General features: G+C 44.7%; 1 protein-coding gene across 1 annotated transcript in view; it reads right to left on the bottom strand.

Annotated features, from left to right (window-relative positions):
- LOC142967806 (protein jagged-2-like) overlaps positions 1-3,859 on the bottom strand; it is a 49,443-nt gene extending 45,584 nt beyond the window's left edge. Inside the window, exons 1-2 of the mRNA XM_076107403.1 lie at positions 3,586-3,859; positions 2,392-2,715 (exon numbers count right to left, since the gene is read on the bottom strand). Coding sequence (XP_075963518.1) covers positions 2,392-2,715; positions 3,586-3,654 — 393 coding nt within the window. The 5' untranslated portion in view covers positions 3,655-3,859. The remainder of the gene's footprint in view (positions 1-2,391; positions 2,716-3,585) is intronic.
- Positions 3,860-21,895: the final 18,036 nt, after the last annotated feature.

Below are 21,895 nucleotides of genomic sequence, written 5' to 3'. Positions count from 1 at the left end.
TGACTGTCAGCGCTGTCTGTGGCAGGAGGAGGTCTGGGTTTGGCCGCGTAACGTATGAGGAGAGTGAGACATCCGTCTTCTTTCACAACCTTCTGATCGATGTGTGAACAGAGGACGAGACGTCCCTCTATGTAGAGCATCTGCTGTGTTCTCAGAGGAGGAATCCCTCCTCCGGGGTGGACAGGATGCTCTACATGTCTTATACACACAGAAGACACGACAGTGTTTAAACTACAACATGATGGCGACTGGATTCAAGTGACTCATCAAAGTCATCCGTCAAGAAAAGAATGCCAAACATTCTCTGGCTCCAGCTCCTTGTGTCTGTTTCATATCTTTGTAAATTGAACATCAAACTGGGAACTATTCTACACATTTATATCACACTAATCAATCACCAACAGCAGCACGAGTTGTATTCAATGCTAATTAAAGATTATTGTCAAACATTCAGAGTTTGTGAAGTAAATTACCTCCAATGAAGTTATGCATTCTACTCATCTTGTTTATTTTTTATTGCATCAAGAGTGTTACTTTGTGCTGCACTAATATAGTGAATTATTATTAGAATAATGCAGTGGTGGCGCTGCACAGAGAGGGTCACACACCAGATATTTAACCACCAGTGAAAACGTTACCAGGCGTCTAGAGAACCGATTTAAAAGCGCGAGGTGTGATGACATTTCTTTTAAAAAGCCTTCAGCTGCTTCAACCTTAAAAGCTGAACACTGATACCCTCCTTCCTTTGTGCCACACACGCACACACACACACACACACACACACACATAGTGGAAAGTCCTGACCCCCACACACGCCGAGCGAGACAATGACCCAATAACGGATAGAGCGTGCACCTGAGAGGTAAAGGCATCCCCCGGCCCAGATTGACCGAGGATCTTCACTTGTTTGAGTAGTTGGTGACACCGATACCCGCCGCCTGTGTCACACACAACTTAGTGGTAACCCAATCCGCCCGCAGGGCCCCAACTTACTACTTCCATCTTCCCCTCCGCTGACAGCTGACCATGAGGAGTGATGAATGGAGGGGTCAGGCCAGCCAGCCGAGCACAAAGCAGCCGATACGACGTCTCCACGGCGACACCGTCCGTTATGAGTGTCAGCGGTGAATGATTCCATATCTGTATGCACACTGATGTTCAGTCACAAGCAGTCACGTGTTTTGCTGCTGCAGGAAACAAACGTCCATCACACATTCCCAGAAGTTCAAGTCTTCAAACTGCTTATTTCATTTGATCAAAAAAACTTGAAATATTCTATTTACATTCATATGAAGCAGAGAAAACCAGCTGATCCTTAAACTGGAGAAGCTAGCAGGAGTTCTTTAGTGTTTGTTCTTCACACACTCAGAAAGTCTCCAAAGTCATGTTTGACTGACATTGAGGCCGAAAGGCGCCTTAGTTTGTTCTTATTTCAACCTTTTTCCAATAAGAATGAGTCAGTATGTGGGAACAACACATTTAGACAGATTGCTTCACAGCATTCAAGAAAATACTTCAAACAAGCTTCTGTAAAATATTCAGATCTCACATGTTTGAAGAAAATAAGACTTTAACTCAGTAAAAGCTACAAAATGACTCGGTGAGAACTGTTGCAGTGTAACAAGCTTTAGTAAATGATTATCTAAAGAGTCATAACCTTTTCTCTTGATTGATGAGCTATAATAACTATATCATCATCATCTCTGTTGCTCTTTTCCAGCAGGACTCTTATTTTGACAGCTCGCTCAGCTGTTGTGGGAATCAAACCTGTGACGTTTCCTCCGTTAGCACGTCACCCCCACCATTACAGCTCGCTGATACAGATCTCTGAGAGGAACAGCAGCTCTCATAAAGCTCTGACTGTCACGACTGTTCCTGTTTCCCACGCTGGCGCAGCTTCTGATTGGCTCCGCTGCTTGTTTGGATTAGATAATAAATTACCCGCCACTTGTTAATCCCCCCCCCCCCCATCCTCTTCAAACACCGGGACCACAGCCCCCCTCCCCTCTCACACACTGTAACAAACAGCAGCTTGTTTAGTAACTCATCAAACTGCACCACTGCTGTGCGTAAAAGTCATGCCTCACGCGCGCTCATGGGCTTTGGCTCAGAAACGCACAGACATTCACTCAAAAAAGCTCCACGAGAGGAATGCGATATCCCTCACGAGGCGTCTGATCACGTAGAGACGCCAAAAAAAAAGCTGCCACGCGGAAGGAAGAATGAGCGGCACCAAAAAAATGCCAAAAATGTGCCAAAATACTAATAACCAAACTCCCTCAGATGATTCTACATTTTAAAACACATCGTGGAAGATTATGAACATGAAAACATCTTTTACATGAAACTGGTGAATTTCCACCTGTTCACGCGCCACTAAGATCCACTTACCGGCCAGGCGAACTGGAAGGGGATGGTGATCTTCCCGGCGTCATTGTTCCGGTTCTGGCCGGTTTTCTGGCCGCCCTTGAACTGAAAAGTATTCCCACCGATAACCTTAGTAGTTTCCGAGCCGTAGGTGCACTGTCCGTTGGTCTTGACCTCCGTTTGGTATTCCTTTAAACACACTTTGAAGTAGGTGTCGCACTCGTCCGCGCCGCAGTGGCCCTCCGCCGCGCTCTTCTCCGCGTCGCAGCAGTCGCCGTTCAGGAGCTGCCCTTCAGGGTTTCCCACCGAAATCAGCTGTAGCTCAAAGTACCCGGTGGACCGAGACACCTGGGGGGAAGACAGGATGAGTGAGACGGACTGAAAGGGTGTTTACACTGCAGTGTCCATTCAGATGTTCTTCTAAAGTGACATTGTATTCCACGTAGAAGTTATTCCTTTCTATTAGAGTCTCACGCTGCTTTTTAAGGGACTTGACGGCTTTGGGTTAAATGTTCAAGCAAAATGCCACTTGATTAAGATGGAAGGGGAAAGTGGGGCGCATTATTTGCAGCGAGCAGTCACTCTGCAGCCCCGCACTACTGTACATTCTGGCACAGCGGAACTTCAGGGGCTGCGTAACCAGACCTACACTCCAATTTAGCTCACTCTGCATATCAGGCCGAGCACCTTAACGAGACCCGCTGCAGCCTGAGTCTCAGTGGAGACTTCTGACAGAGAGACAAACACATCCGCCAAAGAGCTGAACTATTTAGGATCTGACTTCTGCAACCTGTTATAGAACATGAACATGCAGGTGAAGCTGCGCTGCAAACAATGTTTCCTTCAAATCATTTGCGTCTTCAGGCTGTTTAGAATCTGCGTAAAACGCACTTCATTTTGGAGATGTAACTTTAAAAACACAGAACTTTCACCCAGCCGTGTCTTCAGAACTTCACGGTTTACATTGCTGAGCAGCAGCTGATGTCTGTAATACCGACACTGCATCACACAGCAGATGATTTTTACTTCATTTGTCTCCCAGAAGGAAGCGCTAATTTAGAAATCCTGAGATCACATGATTCAACGACCCGAGCAGGCAATTCAATTAAAGCTGGAATTTAAACCCCCTCCAAAAAAACGGAAAAAAACTTCCAGTCGATTGATACGTGAACGCACCATCGATAACCTCCTCACCCCCTCTGAGATTAAAGTTCTCACCTCAGCCCACAGCGTCAGGAGCAGACACACTAGAGAGACGCGGCGCACTGTCCCCGGATTATTCCACATGTCTCCGGCTGCGCGGACTTGGTTACCATCGGGGAAATGAAAAGAACATGTATGTTTCAAATCCGTTAGAAAATAAGAATGCAGAAGAAGAGCAGTATCCCTCCTCCCGGTGTCCGAGGCGTGCACGGTGCGGGCTGCTCCCCGGGATGACTGCGGCTCTGGAAGAGGAAGAGCGCACCGCTGCTGCTGCTGCTGCTGCTGCTCTTTGGTCCACGGACGCACTACGAGACGCGCGAACTCCACTTCCCTCCAACGCTCGACGCACTAAACAGCAGAGAAGGAGAGCAGCCGCGCGTCTCTGTTGCCAAAAGCCAAAGAAGGGGCGCGCCCCCCCCAATTATGAGGGACAGCAGCGTGGACCAATCACAGGCCGTCTTTGTGGACCGTTTGTCCGCTGAGAGCCAATCGAGAGGAGGGGCTGGGAGAAGGGGAGAGGGGAGGACCGCTGATGGATTTATCGTGGAAGTGTTCTCACACAGGAGCTTGTATTTGTGTTTTTATTACACTCACACCGTATTTCAGCAAACACACGTGTCTCTGTGTGCTGCAATAAGTGAAATATATTAAAGAAATATATTATAACTTGGATTTATTCGGGAAAAAAACAATAAATCCAAGTTATAATATATGTTTCTGTTGCAGGTTTTTATGCAGAATTGTACTTCAGAGGATTCAAATCAACAGAATATAACAAGTGAATGTGACCCATGAACAAAGCGTGAAGACAGACACGCACACACACAAACACACGCGCGCACACACAACTGAGCTGTGAGCAGAGGAAACACGGTTGTTAGCGCCCTCTACCGGCCACTCAGCTACACACGCACGCACACACACACACACACACACACACACACACAGTGAAGTGTCCACTGCATTTAATCACATACTGCAGGTTTGCAGGTGAACTTGTGTATTTCCATTCTAAAAAGACTTTCTTTTTGAACATTTGGTATTTTTTTTCTCTACTTTTTATTTCACTGAATTTGTAGTTCTTTCCCTCCTTTTTTCAACTGATCTCTAAACTGTCTTCCCGTCAGTTTTTAGAATTGATGTATAGATTCTTTACTAAATGGTCTCGCTACCTGTCTGACATGGTTTTTATTTATGGGTCTGGTCCGGTCTAAGACTGTGGACCTATATTTTATGTTTGATTGTCAATTTGAATATGTTTCTATTGTTTGCACTGTGCTGATTGTTGTTGATTGTTTTATGTTGTGCACCACCCACCATGTCAAATTCCTTGTATGTGCAACACACCTGAGGGGAGCCGACAGTGTGGACATCTTTATAAGATAACTTCAAACTCACCTTTTAAGCCAAACTTTTATCTACGTACTAGTTTTGTTGAACTTTATTTTACTCATTGACATGTCTATATTAATTGTATGATCGGCACATTGGATTTAAGATACATTTACTGAACAAAAATAGGGAAGAGCACGAGAATAACAATAGAAAATTGAACAAGCTACCTCCCTTCTTCAGTTCCTCTGCATCCGTCAGAGGACTCAGTGAAACGTGTCCGATCTCTGTCAGTCAGAATCAATGAGATACAAGACTTTTGAATCAAAGGTTATTAAAATCAAAAGTTTCACACTCAGCACTGACAGACGAGCTGAGAACAAACGTTTGTGAATCCCTGTTGAAATAAGAGCCTGAACTCTTTAGCTCGTCTATGAAGTTATATTTTTGGAATCGGTGCCGCATTGGGAAATCTGAAGTACGACAGCTTCCTGGAAATTACGGATGAAAATAAGGAAAAGCTGCTCGGAGCGATGGCGCTCTGTTGGCCCACATACTTTGGGGTTCTGTAGTAATACGTTTAAAGGTTAAAACATTTTACAACAAAGTCACAATCATAACTCTGCCAAATCTCCCAAGGATTCATGTCCAAATAAGGTGTTTCTGCAAAAGATGATTTAGATACAAGCCCAGCAGCCAGCACCAATAAATGTGGCGTTACGTAGAAAGATAACGACGTGTTGGTCAACTATCTGATGCTTTACACAATGTGTGCCTCTTCTCAAACCAGCAATGACCATCTCTCTCTAAACTTAAAGGACTAGTTCACCCAAATCCCGTGTTTACTATCAAACACCTGCAGGCTTGAAAGCCGGCCTCTGAAAAGAAATCTCTCTGGAGGACAGCAGCTGTGGTCGGCTTCAGTTACAGCGGGTTCACTGTAATTGTTTTGCAGCAAATTAAAAAGTACCAAACTGCCTGAGGCTTCTTGACGGCCTCGGCTCTTAAAGTGCTGACCGTTAATCCCGTCGACCAGCTGGGGACCATTTCTTATGATCGGTACTCCTCGTCGGACAAGAAAATGCAAAAAACACCAAACCTAACTAACATTTCGCCGTATTTAACATGATGTATTCAGCCACATTTTGGCGAACACGTAAGGCTATGGAACTCACTTAGCTTAAAGGTGGACACCGACAGCTTGATTTATTCCTGCAGGAGCGATTTGAGGAGTTTCTATGAGCATACATAGTTCTTTGTCGCCATTTTTTTGCCAAAACATTGTAAGTCTACAAAGGATAAGCATGATACTCAAAATATAGGCGGAGCATTGCTTTAAGTGCTTCAGCTGCCGTTAGCATGCTAACATTTGCCAGTTAGCAGTAAAATGAAGGTACAGCAGAGGCTGATGATGTCATTCCTTCAGCAGGTAACCAGTCGGACAAAGTGAAATGTTAACCTGATGATGGCGCTACATTTAAAAGTCAGTGGATCACCCAAAGTTATTACAATTCACATTGAGATAAACATCGAAACCAAAGTCCATGATAATCCATCAGACAGTTGTCGAAACATTTCACTCAAAACCACAAATGTTAACCAGATGGTGGCGCTAGAGGAAAAGTGAGGGCATCACAAGAGTCAGTAGGGTCCATCCTCTGGGAGCCATGAACATGTGTGAAAGATTTGGTTCCAAAACATCTAGAGGACGTTGAGATGTTTCAGTCTGGACCAAAGTCCACTAAAAAACCATAGCCACTAAAGAAAGAGATGAACGTTCAAATGAGTTGCTATTAATATGAATGTAAAGTCAGTTGTGCTTTTGGAGATATTTTTGGGGTAGTTTTGCCTCGTTTCAGACCATTTCCTGATCAGAAAGTTACATTTAAGAATTCCAACATGCATTAACAGCCCTCAGTCTGTTACTTCCAGCATGCAGACAAGATTTCCTGTTGCTTCCACATTGAGTGGACGTCTCGGATGGCGGGCCACGTGGACGGTCCAATGAGACAGCTGTTTCTCTCCACACACATCATCCGGCTGCAGCTTCAGCCTGCACAGACAAGAGATCAGTTCTGCAGGCTGGTCAGTCAGGACGGAGGCAGACAGGTGGCCTCTGACACCCTGCAGCAGATGTTTCCTCCCAGGGAAGCAGGTGCAGACCAACACACACACACACACACACAGACACACACACACACTTTGCACATACTTGTGTACATATGACTCATTCACACGCCTGCAAACAGACACAAACTACTTGTGTTCATCTCTTTATGACGGCTCTTATCAGCAGCGATGAGGAAGCATGGGAAACAATCCTCGGACAGATAAACTGGGGAAGTAATACGTTGAATTAGCTGCATTAAACAGCAGCTGAGGCTATTTGGAAGCTTAAGATGAAGGAAAAAAGATTTAATAATGATGTTAAATGTATCAACAAGTGTAAACGTAGCCTAAACTAGACAAATTGTCCACTGTCATGCTATCGCCTATCGGGTTAGACTGTACTAAATGTACTAAATGCTAACTTCAGTCAAAGTGACGCTTTTGGAATAGTTACCAAATGAAGAGGGTTTCATCCTCTGGGGATCATGAATGTCTGTACCAAATATTCAACCAATGCAGTAAATGTTGAGATATTTCACTAACAAAACACAAATGTCAACGTTGTGGTGGCTCCAGAAGAAAAGTCAAATGATCACTTAGTTTATCCTCTGGGGATCATGAATGGCCGTACACACAGTCACTGAGATATTTCAGTCTGGACCAAAACATCAAACAGAAATTGGCTTTAGAATTATCAAACTGTAAAGTAGAGTTTGTGTAGATCTTCTGTACATGTTGACTCTTTCTTTGGAGATGGATGAGTACAACAAAAAAAAACCTGTTTTCACATTCTGCAGTTGAATGTTTGAAGGATTATGAAATTGAACAGGAGATAAAGTCCCATCTCACATAGCTGGGGCCTCTAATGCGGAGCAAAGACTAAACAAGAGCCCCGCTGAAGTCTACACAACCTGGTCTGATATGTGCTGCAGATACAATGCTGCTGTTTACCAGCCACTTCAAACACACCATCCAAAATATGAGAAGGTAAAGTATTTAAGGTGCATTCATGATGGAGAAGAAGGAGGTCCCAGACTGTAAATGTGCCAGTAGAGGACTTTAGATGTGCAACATGTTTCTCTCTTGAACATTATTATAATGCAGCCATAGTTTGTTGTCTTAGTTAGATGCTCTGTGAACTGATTTCTTTCCATGACGTGTGTGTGCTGCTCTACTTTACAAGCTCAGGTCTGTCTCTGCACCCATCCCACAAATACCTGCACATTAATCCTACGCTGGTGATTAAAGTAACCGAGCCTCTGATGACTGTGTGTTACAATCCGACATGAAATATTCAGACTCGCTGTGTCATCGTTAGAAGTCCTGAGTCAGCTCTGCCGGCAGCGCAACGTGTGCCTACCTGCCCTCCCTTTCACTTTTTATTCCACCGTTTAGTTGATCTGATTTCAGCTCACTAAGCACCGATTCACTCTGCTCGAACTCCAGCTGTGTCTTTTCCAAATTGACACCGTCTGCATGTGAAGGGATTATTTTACTAACTCAGGTTCAGATGTCAAAGCTGAGTAGAAAGTGCTAAATGCAAAATTCAGAGCTTTTATAAAGCAGCAACTATTTGTAATGAAAGGAGTAGTGGAGTAATGCTGTAATTCTCTTTCACTTCCTCAAATTCTTCCGTCAATATTACAGAATCTCTGCTGGCATGAGCCTCAAAAACAAACTGTTCAAATCCTGAACACAAAGCTCTGCTGAGGAGTAAAACTACATCTCTTTCTACGGCTATATTTGTCTTTCCTTATTTGGCGTCCCTGACTTCCCTTTTCTGACTTTCATCTCTTTCTTTCTTTAGGACTCAGGAGCTACTGTCATGTGAGGATTTATGTGTTTTCAGGAAGGAATATGCCCCAAAAAGCACAATGGCTTTCACCTTCACCCAGAGCTTCTGTGTGCTTCACAACGGCACACAAAGAGGCCGAGGGCTGAGCGAGCTGCCATAGAAACGTTTACATGTCCCGTCCTGAAGAATGCAAACAGACCTGAGCAGAGTTCTTATCTGACAAAAGAGTCAACTTTAGACAGTCCTGTCGCGGCTTGTCTGGGTGGTCTTCTGACTACAACATCGGACGATCATCTTCTCACATTGTCTTAGTTTTCTGATCCTTGAATAACCCAGCAGCTTGAATGGAAATGCATTCTTGTTTAGGTGAGCAGCTTGGGGAGGTGGGGGAGGACTGACACACTCAGTGCCGACACTGTCGCTTCTGATTCACTCTCCGGTTCCCAGCAGGGATTCAAACGACGTAGCGGCTCAGGTTGTGTCAGGTGAGCTATCAGGCGGTCTGAGACGTCACACTCTGATGTGGATCAGCGTCTGGAAGCAAAGCTCCAGACATCGTGAGTGTCGGCTGCTGAAACGCATTACACACAACTAGGACAAAAAGCGAGCAGCTTTATTAAATGATAATGTAACGTGTTTGTGAGTCCACTGGTTTAAAAGATGCACGAGGGAAAACGTGAATCCACTGTGACTGTGACACTGAGACTTTAGCAGCGTTTGATGGAGCACGAGGCCCTATTTGCTAAAACAAAGTACCATATTCTGTTCATGCCTTAGAGAATGTTACGTACATGTGTGCCTGCTGAAATGTAGGGAAGTCACAAAACACGATACTTCAACTCCAAGTCGATGCCAAAATTCTGAAAATATGAGGTTCTTCCGGCGATCAGGGTTCAAGACAAACGCCGGACGATATTATTTATTACAATTATTCATAGATTTTTAAGACCTCCTGTTTCTAAAGCATCTAAAGGTAAATTGGCCTTCTATGTTTAATCCCTAGAAATGTAAAAAGTGCTTTTAACAGTGAACTATTTATGATATGTCGACGTCATCACTTTCCTCAAAACTACAGACCCGAGCCGGCGTTACGGACGGCTGGAGCTCAGAGTGACGTGACCTCCTGCAGGCAGACAAAGGTAAAGAGGATTCATTTGACCTCCTCTCTGCTCTGCTAACGGCTCACACCTTCAGAGGAAACGCTGTTTGATCACCTGACAGCTCGCTGACAGGCGGGAACATACCGACCACGCACTTACCTCCACCGTATGAGTGAAGCGTATGAAGCATTATTCACCGCGTTAACCTTCCTCTTGTGTGTGTGTTTGAGTCACACACCCACACGCACACACATATTTATGCAGCCTGTGGAAGCATTCCTCACATTGCAATACATCAGGATTATGTGTCTTTTTTTTTGTTTTTTTGATCCACAGTTTGGTATCAGGTGACATTCAGACTGCAGGTTAAAGTGGATTAAGCCCAGAGACAAAGTCTGTCTTCTAGAGATAAATGAATGAATGCAGGACAACAGAGAACATGTAGAGCATGTCAGAGCATACTGAGGAGCTATAAAGCTGAAACACAAAGCTATTGATCGCAGGAACTTTCTCCATGGAGAACCTGTGGAGGAACCCGTTGCGGTTCGACCTCAAGGAGTTTACATTAAGTTCAGGAGTTCAACACGTTTTTGAACCCAGTTGGTTTCTGGTAACAAGTATAACTTTGCCCAAACCAGGGTTTGGTTTGAAATATGAGAAGTTTGAATGAGAAACGTGAGGACGTAAATGAATGCAGGTCTGTGTGACATGTGGAGTGTGCTTTTGGGGATTTTCCAGGTTAACAACATCACTATGCAGAATTCTGGATAAACACAAATATTTAACCTCAAAGGAAAGCGGCCATGCAGGGCGGAGGGGCAGGTGGGACAGGTGTGTGTGCATCCCCTCTGAGCTGAGCTCAGACTGTGAGCAGCAGCAGCAGCAGGTGCAGCGGCTCTAAGCCAAAGAAGTGTGTCTGATAACGCTGTGGAGTCATGACGGTTTACTGCCTTTATCAGCAGCAGGGACACATTTAGACCTGTCTGTCTGTCTGTCTGTCTGTCTGTCTGTCTGTCTGTCTGTCTGTCTGTGCAGGCTTGTTGCAGAGCAAGCTGTTTTGATAATGCAGAGCCTGGACCAGGAGAGGAAGAGAAACAAAAAGATAACTTTTTTTGCAGCAGTGAGGAGGCGAGGATGAGAACCAGGAGCTCACATGTCCTAAGAGGAGGCTGATAGGAGTCAGTTGATCAGCATGCACATTTAGTGTAGTTCATACTCGCTGTAGGGAAGAAGGTGTGAGGGCCACAAAATGACTTAATCACGACCAGCGCGTTGTGCGCGAAGGGACGCGCTGGTCCCTTTTTTCCAATTTTTGTTTTCAAATTTCGTCAGGTTGTCGCAGCGCTTGATCACGCACCTCTGAATTTTTGTAAATTTTCTTCACAATGCATTTAACACTTGACTTCTTTCTTTACAGCGCTCGTATATAGATAGTAAAGTAGTCCATGAATATGAGGTATGAGTTTACAGATAATTATAATCGCTCCTGGTCATTGTGGAGGTTACATCTACAGTCTGTGGTCATATCTATGAGTTACCCTCGTTGTCTTTTTCATTCTTCACAGTTCATTTTGTTTGTGCGCCCTCTGGCATTTCAGAGAACAATGAAACGCAGAGCGCAGAGCGTATAAACACCGTGATGCTCTTCTGGTTAGGTGCTACACAAAATGTCCGTTGTCTCAGTACCTGTACAATAATCAGAATCTAATCTAATAAGGATGCCTCACTGAAGATTGGCTTCATTGTACGAGGGCTATGTTCGCTCAAAGTAAGGTTTTGATAAAAGTGTCAGTTTGCTATCGGAATGGAAAAACTCAAGGAGAAACTGCGGCTCAAAAAGGAAGAAATAAGAGAGAGACTTTCTTGAAGCCGGATCCAAATGCGTCATCCTCTTCCACTCTGCTTCAGCACTTTGACTGACAGCAGATGTGCCGGGCGTCTCTCACCTCGCTGCAGGTCGATGGAGGCCCAGAGGCTCTGATTTCAGCACTAAAACCTCTTAACAAGGCCACAAACACAAAGCAGGTCCCTGTCATCTTACACAGCAGCATATGGACCCCGGGTTCCCACAGCCAGCTCCGTGTAAACATCTCATTAAGCTCTGAAGGGAGGGGAGCCCTCCGCCATAAAAGGAAGGGACAAAAGAGGAGACTGCTGCAGGTCCTGTGAAGCTGCAGGTAATCGCTGCAAATGAATACCTGCATGAGCTCGAGGGGTTTTCTGTGAACTGTGTGAAAGCTTTTCTTTTTCTTTTCTTTTTTTTTAAAGGTGCAGATCCTGCACACCCGAGGATTCACAGCAGCGAGCGCGTGGATCAAATGTTTGTGTTCACAAGCACTGCGTAATGAGAATATAACCGTGTGAGCACACTGAGGACAAAGAGAAGCACAAACAAGACCAGAGAGGGAAGAGAAGCGTCTCTTTTCAAAGAGGGGTTGAGGTGTCGTGAGGGGGTCAAAGGGTGCACAGGTCGGCACCGAACACAAAGACCTGAGTCTGGAGCGTGAAGGTGTCAAGTCTTCGTAGCGTCCGTATCTCCCTCTTATCTGCTCACGGCCTTTGTGTTGTTGCTGTGGCGGCAGATCGCGGTGGAAGAAACCACCACTTTCTCTGGCTGTTATATCAGCCGCTGCTACGGAGTGTGAGTGTGAATGATCACATTGCATTCTTTGATGAAAAGATGGAGCTGTCGGCGTAGATGTGGGTAACCTCACAAGGTGAGGAAGAATCCTCTTATTGAAAACTTATGATGTTAAATAAACTCGACAGGTTTTTTATTGCCCGTTGTTTTCACATGGATTTAATGTCTCCACAGCACTGGTCACTGCAGCTTGAAGTCTAAAAAAAAGGATCTTTTCTGAAGAGCAGAGGTCAGAAAGAGCTGAGGTGGAACATGAAGAGAGAAGTGGGTAGAAGATTCAAGCGGGCTCTTCATTGGTTTGAACTCTCCGTAGTGACGTAATCACGGCCTGCACGTCGCTCCTGAAGGCTCCACAAATTGTCGCAGTGTTTAGTCGTGCACCTCGGACTTTTATGGACTAGGCGCTCGCTGCACACGTGATCAGATGTCTGGATAGAACAGACCAGGTCCAGACCAGGTCTGGACCGCGGTCCGCCATTTAATCCCTATTATATGTTTTATATTGCAACAATAGTGGTGTTGTTTTAAATCACATTTTCACCAGAATCAAAGCAGATACAGAGAATCCTGATCCTGAAGATTCAGATTTGGTAATCCTACGTTTAATCCACACCAAATGCTGCATTTGGGTATTTCAAACTTCAGGCAGAGATCTGGGTTTGATGCCAAAATTCAGGATCATTTGGATCCCACCTCAGAGCAGAATGACAAATAGCCTAGCCAAGAAAATACAAATATTTTATGAGCTTTATTAATGTTAAATGTGCAAATCAGAATCTACAAAGTGACCTGAAACGCAGCCTTGACATTAAAAAACTCCACTAAGACACAAATACTTGTGTACTGTACTTTCCATCTCTGAAGTGCAGCAACATGTTGGAACCCAATAAAGAAACACTTCCTGACCTGAAGAATGCCATGCGGTCCAAACACGTTAGTTTTCCTCATTTTGCTGTTGATTCATTTTCTTTTTTTTTGCTTTGCACACCATCCTCGGTGGGAGGCGAGCTGGGGATGCGGGAGAGGCTTCACTCTCACCAGCATCACCACGAGCACAACCAGGAGCGACAAGTGTGTGCTTGACTGCATATTTGTGGAGGTGGGAATGTTTGCCTTGCCTCACATGAATACCTTTGGTTAAGTACAGTAGGTGAATTCACAGGAAATAAGGCCGGTTTATAACTTGTGTAACATCAGAAGAAGACGTAAATCTTCTCCTTTCACTGGAGACGTGGATTGTTTGGTGCGTTATCTCTGAGATCTCTCTTTTTCAGCTTTTTGCTTTCTCCTATCAACAGAAAAGGGAGGGTTTAGAAACGTGGCGCCCTGTTTCTCAATAGGGAACACTAGTTTGTTGCATTGTGTTATAGATGTTATAGAAAAAAAACAACATATCTAAATTATGATTCATTGCGTCGACTGTCGGCTCAGGCTTCATTCAAGTGACAGCACAGGGGGATAAATACATATTGTCGGAGAGCAACAGCGCCGTGTACGTCTGCGTTTACTGCCTAGTGGTAGATGATTGAGGTGTCCTTTCAAGGCGAAACACACCATTGTTTCGGCTAACAATCCACAATCTGACGCAGGAAGTGACACACAGGACACAAATACAATGAGCTGCGCGGCTGCGGGCTGGCGACAACAGAACGGCGGCTCCACGGAGCAGTGGGAAAAACAGTTCGACACACGTAAAATACACAAACGCACACAATACAGATGTGGAGGGAGGGGGGGGGGGGGTACTGTACAGCAAGACATCACAGAGCAAAGCTGCAGAGGCTACCACCAGCAGACAGGTGGTAGTGTAGGAGGCTGCGTTGTTTACTCGGAGGTATCTGATGTCATCTGTAATTGTGCATGCAGGACAGGTCGGGTTGTTAACAATAGAACGCCAGAACCTTCTGTTGAAACTTCGCCTCCGATGATTCTTCAAGAAATGTCTCAACAGCTCAAAACTCCATGAATCCGACCGGATGAAGAGACGTTTTACGCTTTCTGTACTGAAGACGATGAAAGTTAACTTGGAAAATCATTTCAACACGTCAACTTCTAGTTGACTCATAGACTCATAGATGGTATTTCATAGACTCATAGACTCATAGACTCATAGACTCATAGACTCTGGGTCGATAGGATCCTGGTAGTTGGTCCTCTACCTGAATCTATTCAAACCTTTTATTGAAAAACTGTTGCAACTGTCACAAGTCCGCCGTTCCTGCGTATGAATAGTTTTGATGCAAAATATTTGGAACCCATACTTCTAAGACTGGATAATGAGTACCTTAACTTTGACACACGTACAAGTTGCTGCTTATACTTTGACTGAAAGCTTGAAGTTAAACTGCGGTATTATCACTGAACACCACTCTGGTGGTGATGGATGAATTGGTAAACCGGTGGATGGTTGGCTGCTCAGAAAGCAGTGACCGGGACGAGGATTTGGCTTTGAGGCTTTTGAGTGAAACCAAGCAGCTCTGGGGTCAAACACAGCGACCCGCTCAGAGCGGCTCCATCATCACACCGACGGCCCTCAGACTGACCTCCCGTCTCTGCTGCTCTCTTACCGCACGCTCTCTGTTCCGTTTACCGTCAACACGGATAAGACGCCGCTTCAAACGCTGATTTTGTTTATTTGTCTTTTTCCTTTTGTTCTCTTCGGCCGATAGGATCTCCAGCGGAGAGAAGCGGCGTTATCTGAGGGCACTTTGTTTGAGGATTCCTGGTTTAATCGCTCTGAAACTCGATGCAGCAGGTCCTCTCACAGCCGCATGGTTCTCTCAAAAAGAGGGAAAGTGTTCAGTGTTTGTGTGTTTGGGATATCCTTGTTCGTCTCAGGAGTTCTTTCAGTCCTGCTGTGCCTGTGGTGGTACTTTAATTGAATAATGAGATTTAATTTGAAACCAATTCAAGAAAATGTTCCACTTTGATGAGATAATTTCCTTCTTTTTTTTATTTAACTAGTTTAGAAATGTTCTTGAATCATTTTTGCTTAATTGTTAAAGATTTTTCTCACATATTCATTTCCAGTCACAGATTATTTAGATGCCAATCAAGCTGCAAAAGTTCTTGTTAATATCGTGAGTCAAGCCCGGAGCTCTGACACGGCCTTGACACCACACAGTTGCACTGATTATGCTGAAAGAAAAAAAAGAAAAAGAAGGAAGGCAATCTGATAGGAATGCTGCTGGAATCCCCCGGAATCCCCCCCCCTCCCTCCACTTTCCTCCCCCCCATCACTGTTCTTGAATCCATGAGGAGTTTTAACATGCAGCACAATAGACAAGGGGAGCTATTCTGCGACCATAATGCAAGGAAACGTTACCTCAGTGCAAAAAATGTCAGGACCATGGAGGCCCCCCGTCCTGGAAACAATCAGCGAGGAAGCTGAGGCAGGTGCCCACCTCCTGTGAAAATATCCTCCTGCAGAGGGAAGAGCTGGGCGTGTCCACAGCGGCAGCAGAGGAGCAATTAAACCATAAAGTCTTAACTGTACTGAACACCGCGTGGCCGATCACCAAACAAAAGGCCCTCGCGTGCAAAGAAACGCATGCACCAGAATGCTGTTACCGCAGGAGTTCATCACAATATGCAAATCACTACAACGGTCTCGTACTAGATATGCAAACAGTCGCCATCAGTGGGAAAAGTTAATAAATTACTTCAGTAAGTTGCGATACCCTGGAGGTAAACAGTCCTGCATGTTATAATCAACAGTATAGCAGGAGGATGAATAGTAGAGGAACACAGTATTCATGAAATAGTCACAAAATGCAATCTATTGGTTTCGTGTACAGGGACACCAATTGGTTGTTTTCGTGTCAATTGGAAAAACTTTATTTTTTGGGAAACATTACTTTAAAAAGGAAAGTTAGGTCGAGGAAATAAAACTAGTTAAGTGTATGAAAAAGCATCATGGTTTGGCATAAAATAACTACGAACGGTTATGTTTCGGCAACAAGTGAGTATTTCACAACCTGCCATGATACTGGGCTCAGTAACAGTATATGTAGCCCTGATCCAGTACCGTCATGCAATGGATCGCAGCTATGTGATGGAAAGATTTCAGTCATTCATAAAATGTGTGCACTCAGCACGGTGCTTTTTGTAATTTTACATGCAATAACAAGCCTGTTCTCTTTGGCCCTTCGGTCCTGAGCCTCAAACTATGACTTCTAAAAAATCAGAAATGAGTCTTTCACTTCCTGTTCCCTCGTCTCAAAGTCAAAATTTTTTTTGAATGTGTCTTTGGTTAGCTGTCTGAAATAAGGTCTGTGTTTTATCACAACGTTTAGTTCTCTGATGTGAAACAGGTCAGTGAACGCCCCTCTGGTGAATCTTAAAAAGAGTGTAAATGAGACGACTAAGCGTCCTCACTAGAACATCCTCCTTTAGCTTAGTGGAGGAGACGTGAAGTCATGTGACCGGGGTGGAGTTCCTTTATAGACTAACGTTCCTGCAGCTCTCTGTTGGGCATTTAACGTACAACAGCACAGTGCCTGTGTACTTTTGGGGCCTTACATGTAAAGATGTAAAAGTCAATAAAACACAAAAGGTTGTTGAAACAATTTCAACTTTCAGAGTTCGGGGACCCGAAGTCTGCCATACTCTGTATTGAGAGATGCATCGAGATACACGTCTTTCATCTGGGAAGCTTTCTGAAACAAAGGTAAATTATATTTATATTTCATCTATTCATATCCTGTTAATGCAGGATAGTGCTTCTTTTTGTGAAATTAGCCCCCGAGCTAACACTTGTATACAGTTATTTAGATGAAATGCTGCTGTAGAACATGCTGGAAATCTCTCAGATTACCAGCAACAATGAATAAGTGCCCAAAAAGAAGCTGAAAATGGCACCATTATGTGAAACAGGATTTGTATTAAGCTCTCCTCTCTCTGAAACAACACTCCTCACTTCTCTTCAGTGACATGATACGAGATGACGATCTAGACTAGAAGCGCTGGGTATCGTTCGATAAATTACAGGGACATTAGAGGCACAGGATACTGTATTTTCTTCTTTTTTTAACCAACATAATGAACGGCTAGACGTCCCACGAGGGGCGGCGGGGAATCAAAACTCTGCGGCCTCCCGGAGGACTTCCTTTAATGTCTTTGTGCACGCGTGGATTTGATACCCTCCCTGCTTTAAATGAGATCCCACTACATCCATTAGTCACAGAAGGCTGTTAATATGTCTCTTCAGAGGGAGGGGACCCCCACATAAAGGTCTTTATCAACCTATTGTGACTCTGGAAACTAAGAGGACCTTCAATTTGATTGAGCATTGATGTTTTATTAAATTTCTCTTATTTCTCCCGTCGTGTGTTTCACATGTAAAAAATTATATTTTAACGTGTTAAAGAATGCATAGTTTGTGTGGGATCACAGCATCGGCGCAGATCGGATATTGCAAAGTTCCTACTCCAATCGTAAAAGTTAACTAACTTTTACTAACTTTAGTCGAGTTCACACCCTCAAAACCTCAACATTGCCAAAATTTGAGGCTTAAAGAATCACACAAACCAATGGAGTGACGGCATGACAACTGTGTGCACTTCTTATATGCACTCTATGTCCGACACTCGGCTTGACTCCATTTCTTCTTCATCTACAATCTACCTGGTTCTCTTCCACCTGTGTTCAGGGTCTCTCACCCTCCAACAGGAAACTCCCCAAAACAACGAACAACTGCAACACAACACAGACGCAGCAGTCAGGATTTAAGAAAACGTGGGAGCTGAAGGTCAAAAAGCCAAAGCTATGCGACTACAAGTGTTCATGGGTGTGTGGATGTGTGTTATCGCTGGTCAGGATCTCAAGAGGGTGCAGCAGCGATTGTTAATACGCGGTCATTTTGTGCTGCACTGAGTGACAGACGGGCTGGAAATGTACGTTCCCGGGCTTTCTTAGGGAGGTGGCAGCGCGCCGCTCCCGGGTGGGTTTAGCTCGAGGAAATTATACTTTCTCCCGCGAGATATCAATCTGGCGGAGCGCGCTGCCAGGCACAACAATGCCGTGTTGAAAATTGGGAGTGAGCCCCGTTATCCTCTCCCCGGGCCGGCCCGGTTCCGAGCTGAAGGAGCGGTCCGGCTGGCGGGCCTGATAAGCACCTGCCACGAGGCCTTGAGGAGGAGATGTGGGAGCGCCCGCGGCTCTGATTAACACCCAGAGTGACACGAGCATGATGTCACCCACCGCCAAATGATCCAGGGGTGATTCATTTTAAGGTGCGGTGCGTGAGAAGTTACTCTGAAGATCAGGAGGAAGACAACAGGGAGGAAAAGGAGATCAGAAAACAAAAGAGACAAGCTATAACTCTCACTAGCAGCAGTCAGCAGGGGATGCTTTAGGGCGGGGCTACACGGTGATTGACAGGTCTCTACCAGATTTGTATACGGCGTCTCTACGTCACTCCTCCTCAGTCCAACTATGGTCACTTCCGTGCATCGGACGGAAAAAAGCCAAGATGGCGATGGCTGTAATCCAAGATGGCGACTGCAAAATCGTCGAACTTGAGGCTTCATAAAGGCATTGCTAAAGCGGAGTCGAGAGGAGGAGAGCCACGATGGAAGCTAAGCTAACCCAGCTGGGGCCTGAGGCTCAACCACCCAGTCAGCTCCAGGCTCATGTCTGGTCGCAGGAAAATCCAGGCAACAAGTATTTACATCAATGATGCTTGGTGCTCGAAGCATATTGAAGGTTGATCGACAATGCTTCTGTGATGTTGAATTAATTTTTTTATGTGAAGTCGTCTGCCGTATTTCCCAGAGAATTATTATGGTGTGCTGGATATATATTAGTTATATGTGGAAATTATATTATGTGTTACAATGCTGCCTTCAAATAGCACTCATGAAAATTGAGTTAAACTCAATCACTGTTGACCTGTTGCCTGTTTTAGAAATGGTGAATTGCTGTTGAACTGAACAAATTGAAAAGACTGAAGGAGAAAAAGTTGGAGGTGTTGAGTGTTGGACGGTGGAGCTCAGGGCCATTACCCTCTCAGATCCTAATTACAGAGGCCAACCGTGGGGCACAGAGAGAGGCAGACATGTCTGGACATGTGGCCCCGGTCCAACACTTGGGCCCCTTTCGGGACACACACACACACACACACACACACACACACACACACACACACACCTGTAACTGAGCCTCAGTCACTGCAGTTAGTCGGTCGCTCCGTCTTTGAGTATGAAAAACACTTCATGGTTTATTTAATCCTTTAGAGTTGCTACATGGGTGTGGTTTACCACATGAGAGAATACAATGAGCAGTGAAGTGTTCAATCACAGGGAAATATTGTTTCAGTTCGTTCAGTTTACCTTCCTGAGATGACAACTCGCCTTAAACACTCAAATATTTTCCTCTGGGTTCTGACCTCTCGTCCACACGCAAACAGATATTTTTAGAAGAGGTTCTCTACGGTGTAGGTTTTTAAAAGACTATATGTAAAGGACATGTAAAATGGATCTTTTATAAAGCGATGACGTCATCTCCCCAATTCGCATGTGCCCATTGTTGCTTTGTGTAATGAGCGTGCTCCAGAAACAGTAACAAAGATGGCGGACTACCGGATCGTTTATGTTTTGTTAGCACCGCTCGGTCTAATGAGCACTTTACATTTAAACTTAACATTGCTGCACGTCTCATGCCCAATGTTATTTGGTCCACCTCAGCTACTGCTTTACTGTTGTTAAAGGAAGATAAGCTCACTGAGCATGCTCACATTCTTCTTCTCTGGTATTTGACGTATCGCTGCCGTAGCCTTTATTGCCACCTACTGGCCCGGAGAGCGCTTGGTGTCGTTTTTGCGTACTAGAGTAGACAGAGATATTTTGTAAAACGAAGATTGTGTGAATCAAAGTTTATTATTTTATTATAATAAAAATATATCTGTATATGTGAGGACAGGGCCTTAAAACTCCCACCAATCTGGTCCGAAGCTACATTCAGAAACTAAGTGTTAAAACGATCTACAGCGGCTCTGGTCGGGTCAGTTGCAGGTAATTTGGTCTGACAGAACTCTAACCGGAGCACAAGAAGTTTTATTCTTTGAGTAAAACCGCTCAGGACCTGTGAGGTACTTGAGTGGACCTAAATGTCTCCACAAGGACGGAAAGAGGACAATTTGATGTGGCTCCAGACTAATATATGTCCATAACTGTTGGATGGATTGTCATGGAATTTTGTACGAACATGGTCCAAAACAGATGAAGCCTGCTGACTTTTTGGAGTGCTTTCACATATCCAGGGAAACTTGGATAATTTGTTTGGCAATTAGCATTTGTCAGATTCAAATTTAGACCTGATGATAGCGCTCTTTGGATCACCAACGTTATAACAATTCATCCTGAATAAAGACTTCTTTTTAAAGTCTGACCTGCCAATTCCAGAATTTTGCTGACCCTTTTACATGATAACGTCACAGTGTTAGCTGGATGCTAAACAATGGACAGACTGGAGGCCAACACGAATCCCCTCAGAGTAGTTGGCTAAAGTTAGCTGTGTTTTGTACCAGAACCGATTATCACACACAGTTGAGATGACAAACTGTGACTCTAGCAAGCTACAATATCTGCAAAATTTTATGTCAATCCATCCAACAGTTTTATCAGTTGTTTCAGTCTCAATCAAAGTTGTTCGCTAGCAGACAAAACGGACATTGCCATCCCTTAATCATGCTGCTAGCATTAACCATGCTGCTAGTATGCTGACTAAAGTTTACTCCGTTCCCACTGCGACCCCGAATTAATGTAGCTCAGGGTAGAGTTTAAGTAAAAACCTGCACCAGGTTTAGAAAGAATTGTCAATGAAAGTATACAAAGTATACAACTATAAAAGTATCACGCGGCATGCATTTGTGCGTGTGCGTGTGCGTGTGTGTGTGTGTGTGTGTGTGTGTGTGTGAGTGTGTGTGTGTTGTTCGGCTGCCTCACATGAGCCACGGAGGCCGGACACGGGCGAGCGGCTTCTGACGGGCATTTCAAACCCCTCCTGCCCTCTCCGCCGTGTGGCCTCGCCGATAAAGGGAACCTGATCGGAGGGAGAGCAGAGCGGGCGGTGGAGGTGTGTGTGTGTGGGGGGGGGAGGGGAGTGTGTGGTCCGTCTTTTGTGAGAAACTCTTCAAAGCGCTGGCCCTCCTATTTGTCCACTGGAGCTCTTTGTAACGGTATCCTCCACTGTCATTTTGCCCCTTTTATTTTTAGGCAGGGCTATTATTGCCCCCCACATACCCCGAGGCTTTGTGTGCAGGGACAGGGTCAGGTTTTAACTTTGTTTTGTTTTTTTGGTGGTTTTTTTTTCTTTTGCTCCCCCTCCACCACATGTTGCGCGTACAGA

The sequence above is a fragment of the Anarhichas minor genome, unplaced genomic scaffold (assembly GCF_050575085.1).
Source record: "Anarhichas minor isolate MPS153535 unplaced genomic scaffold, ASM5057508v1 ptg000038l, whole genome shotgun sequence".
NCBI lineage: Eukaryota > Metazoa > Chordata > Actinopteri > Perciformes > Anarhichadidae > Anarhichas > Anarhichas minor.
This window is presented reverse-complemented; position numbering and strand designations above follow the sequence as displayed.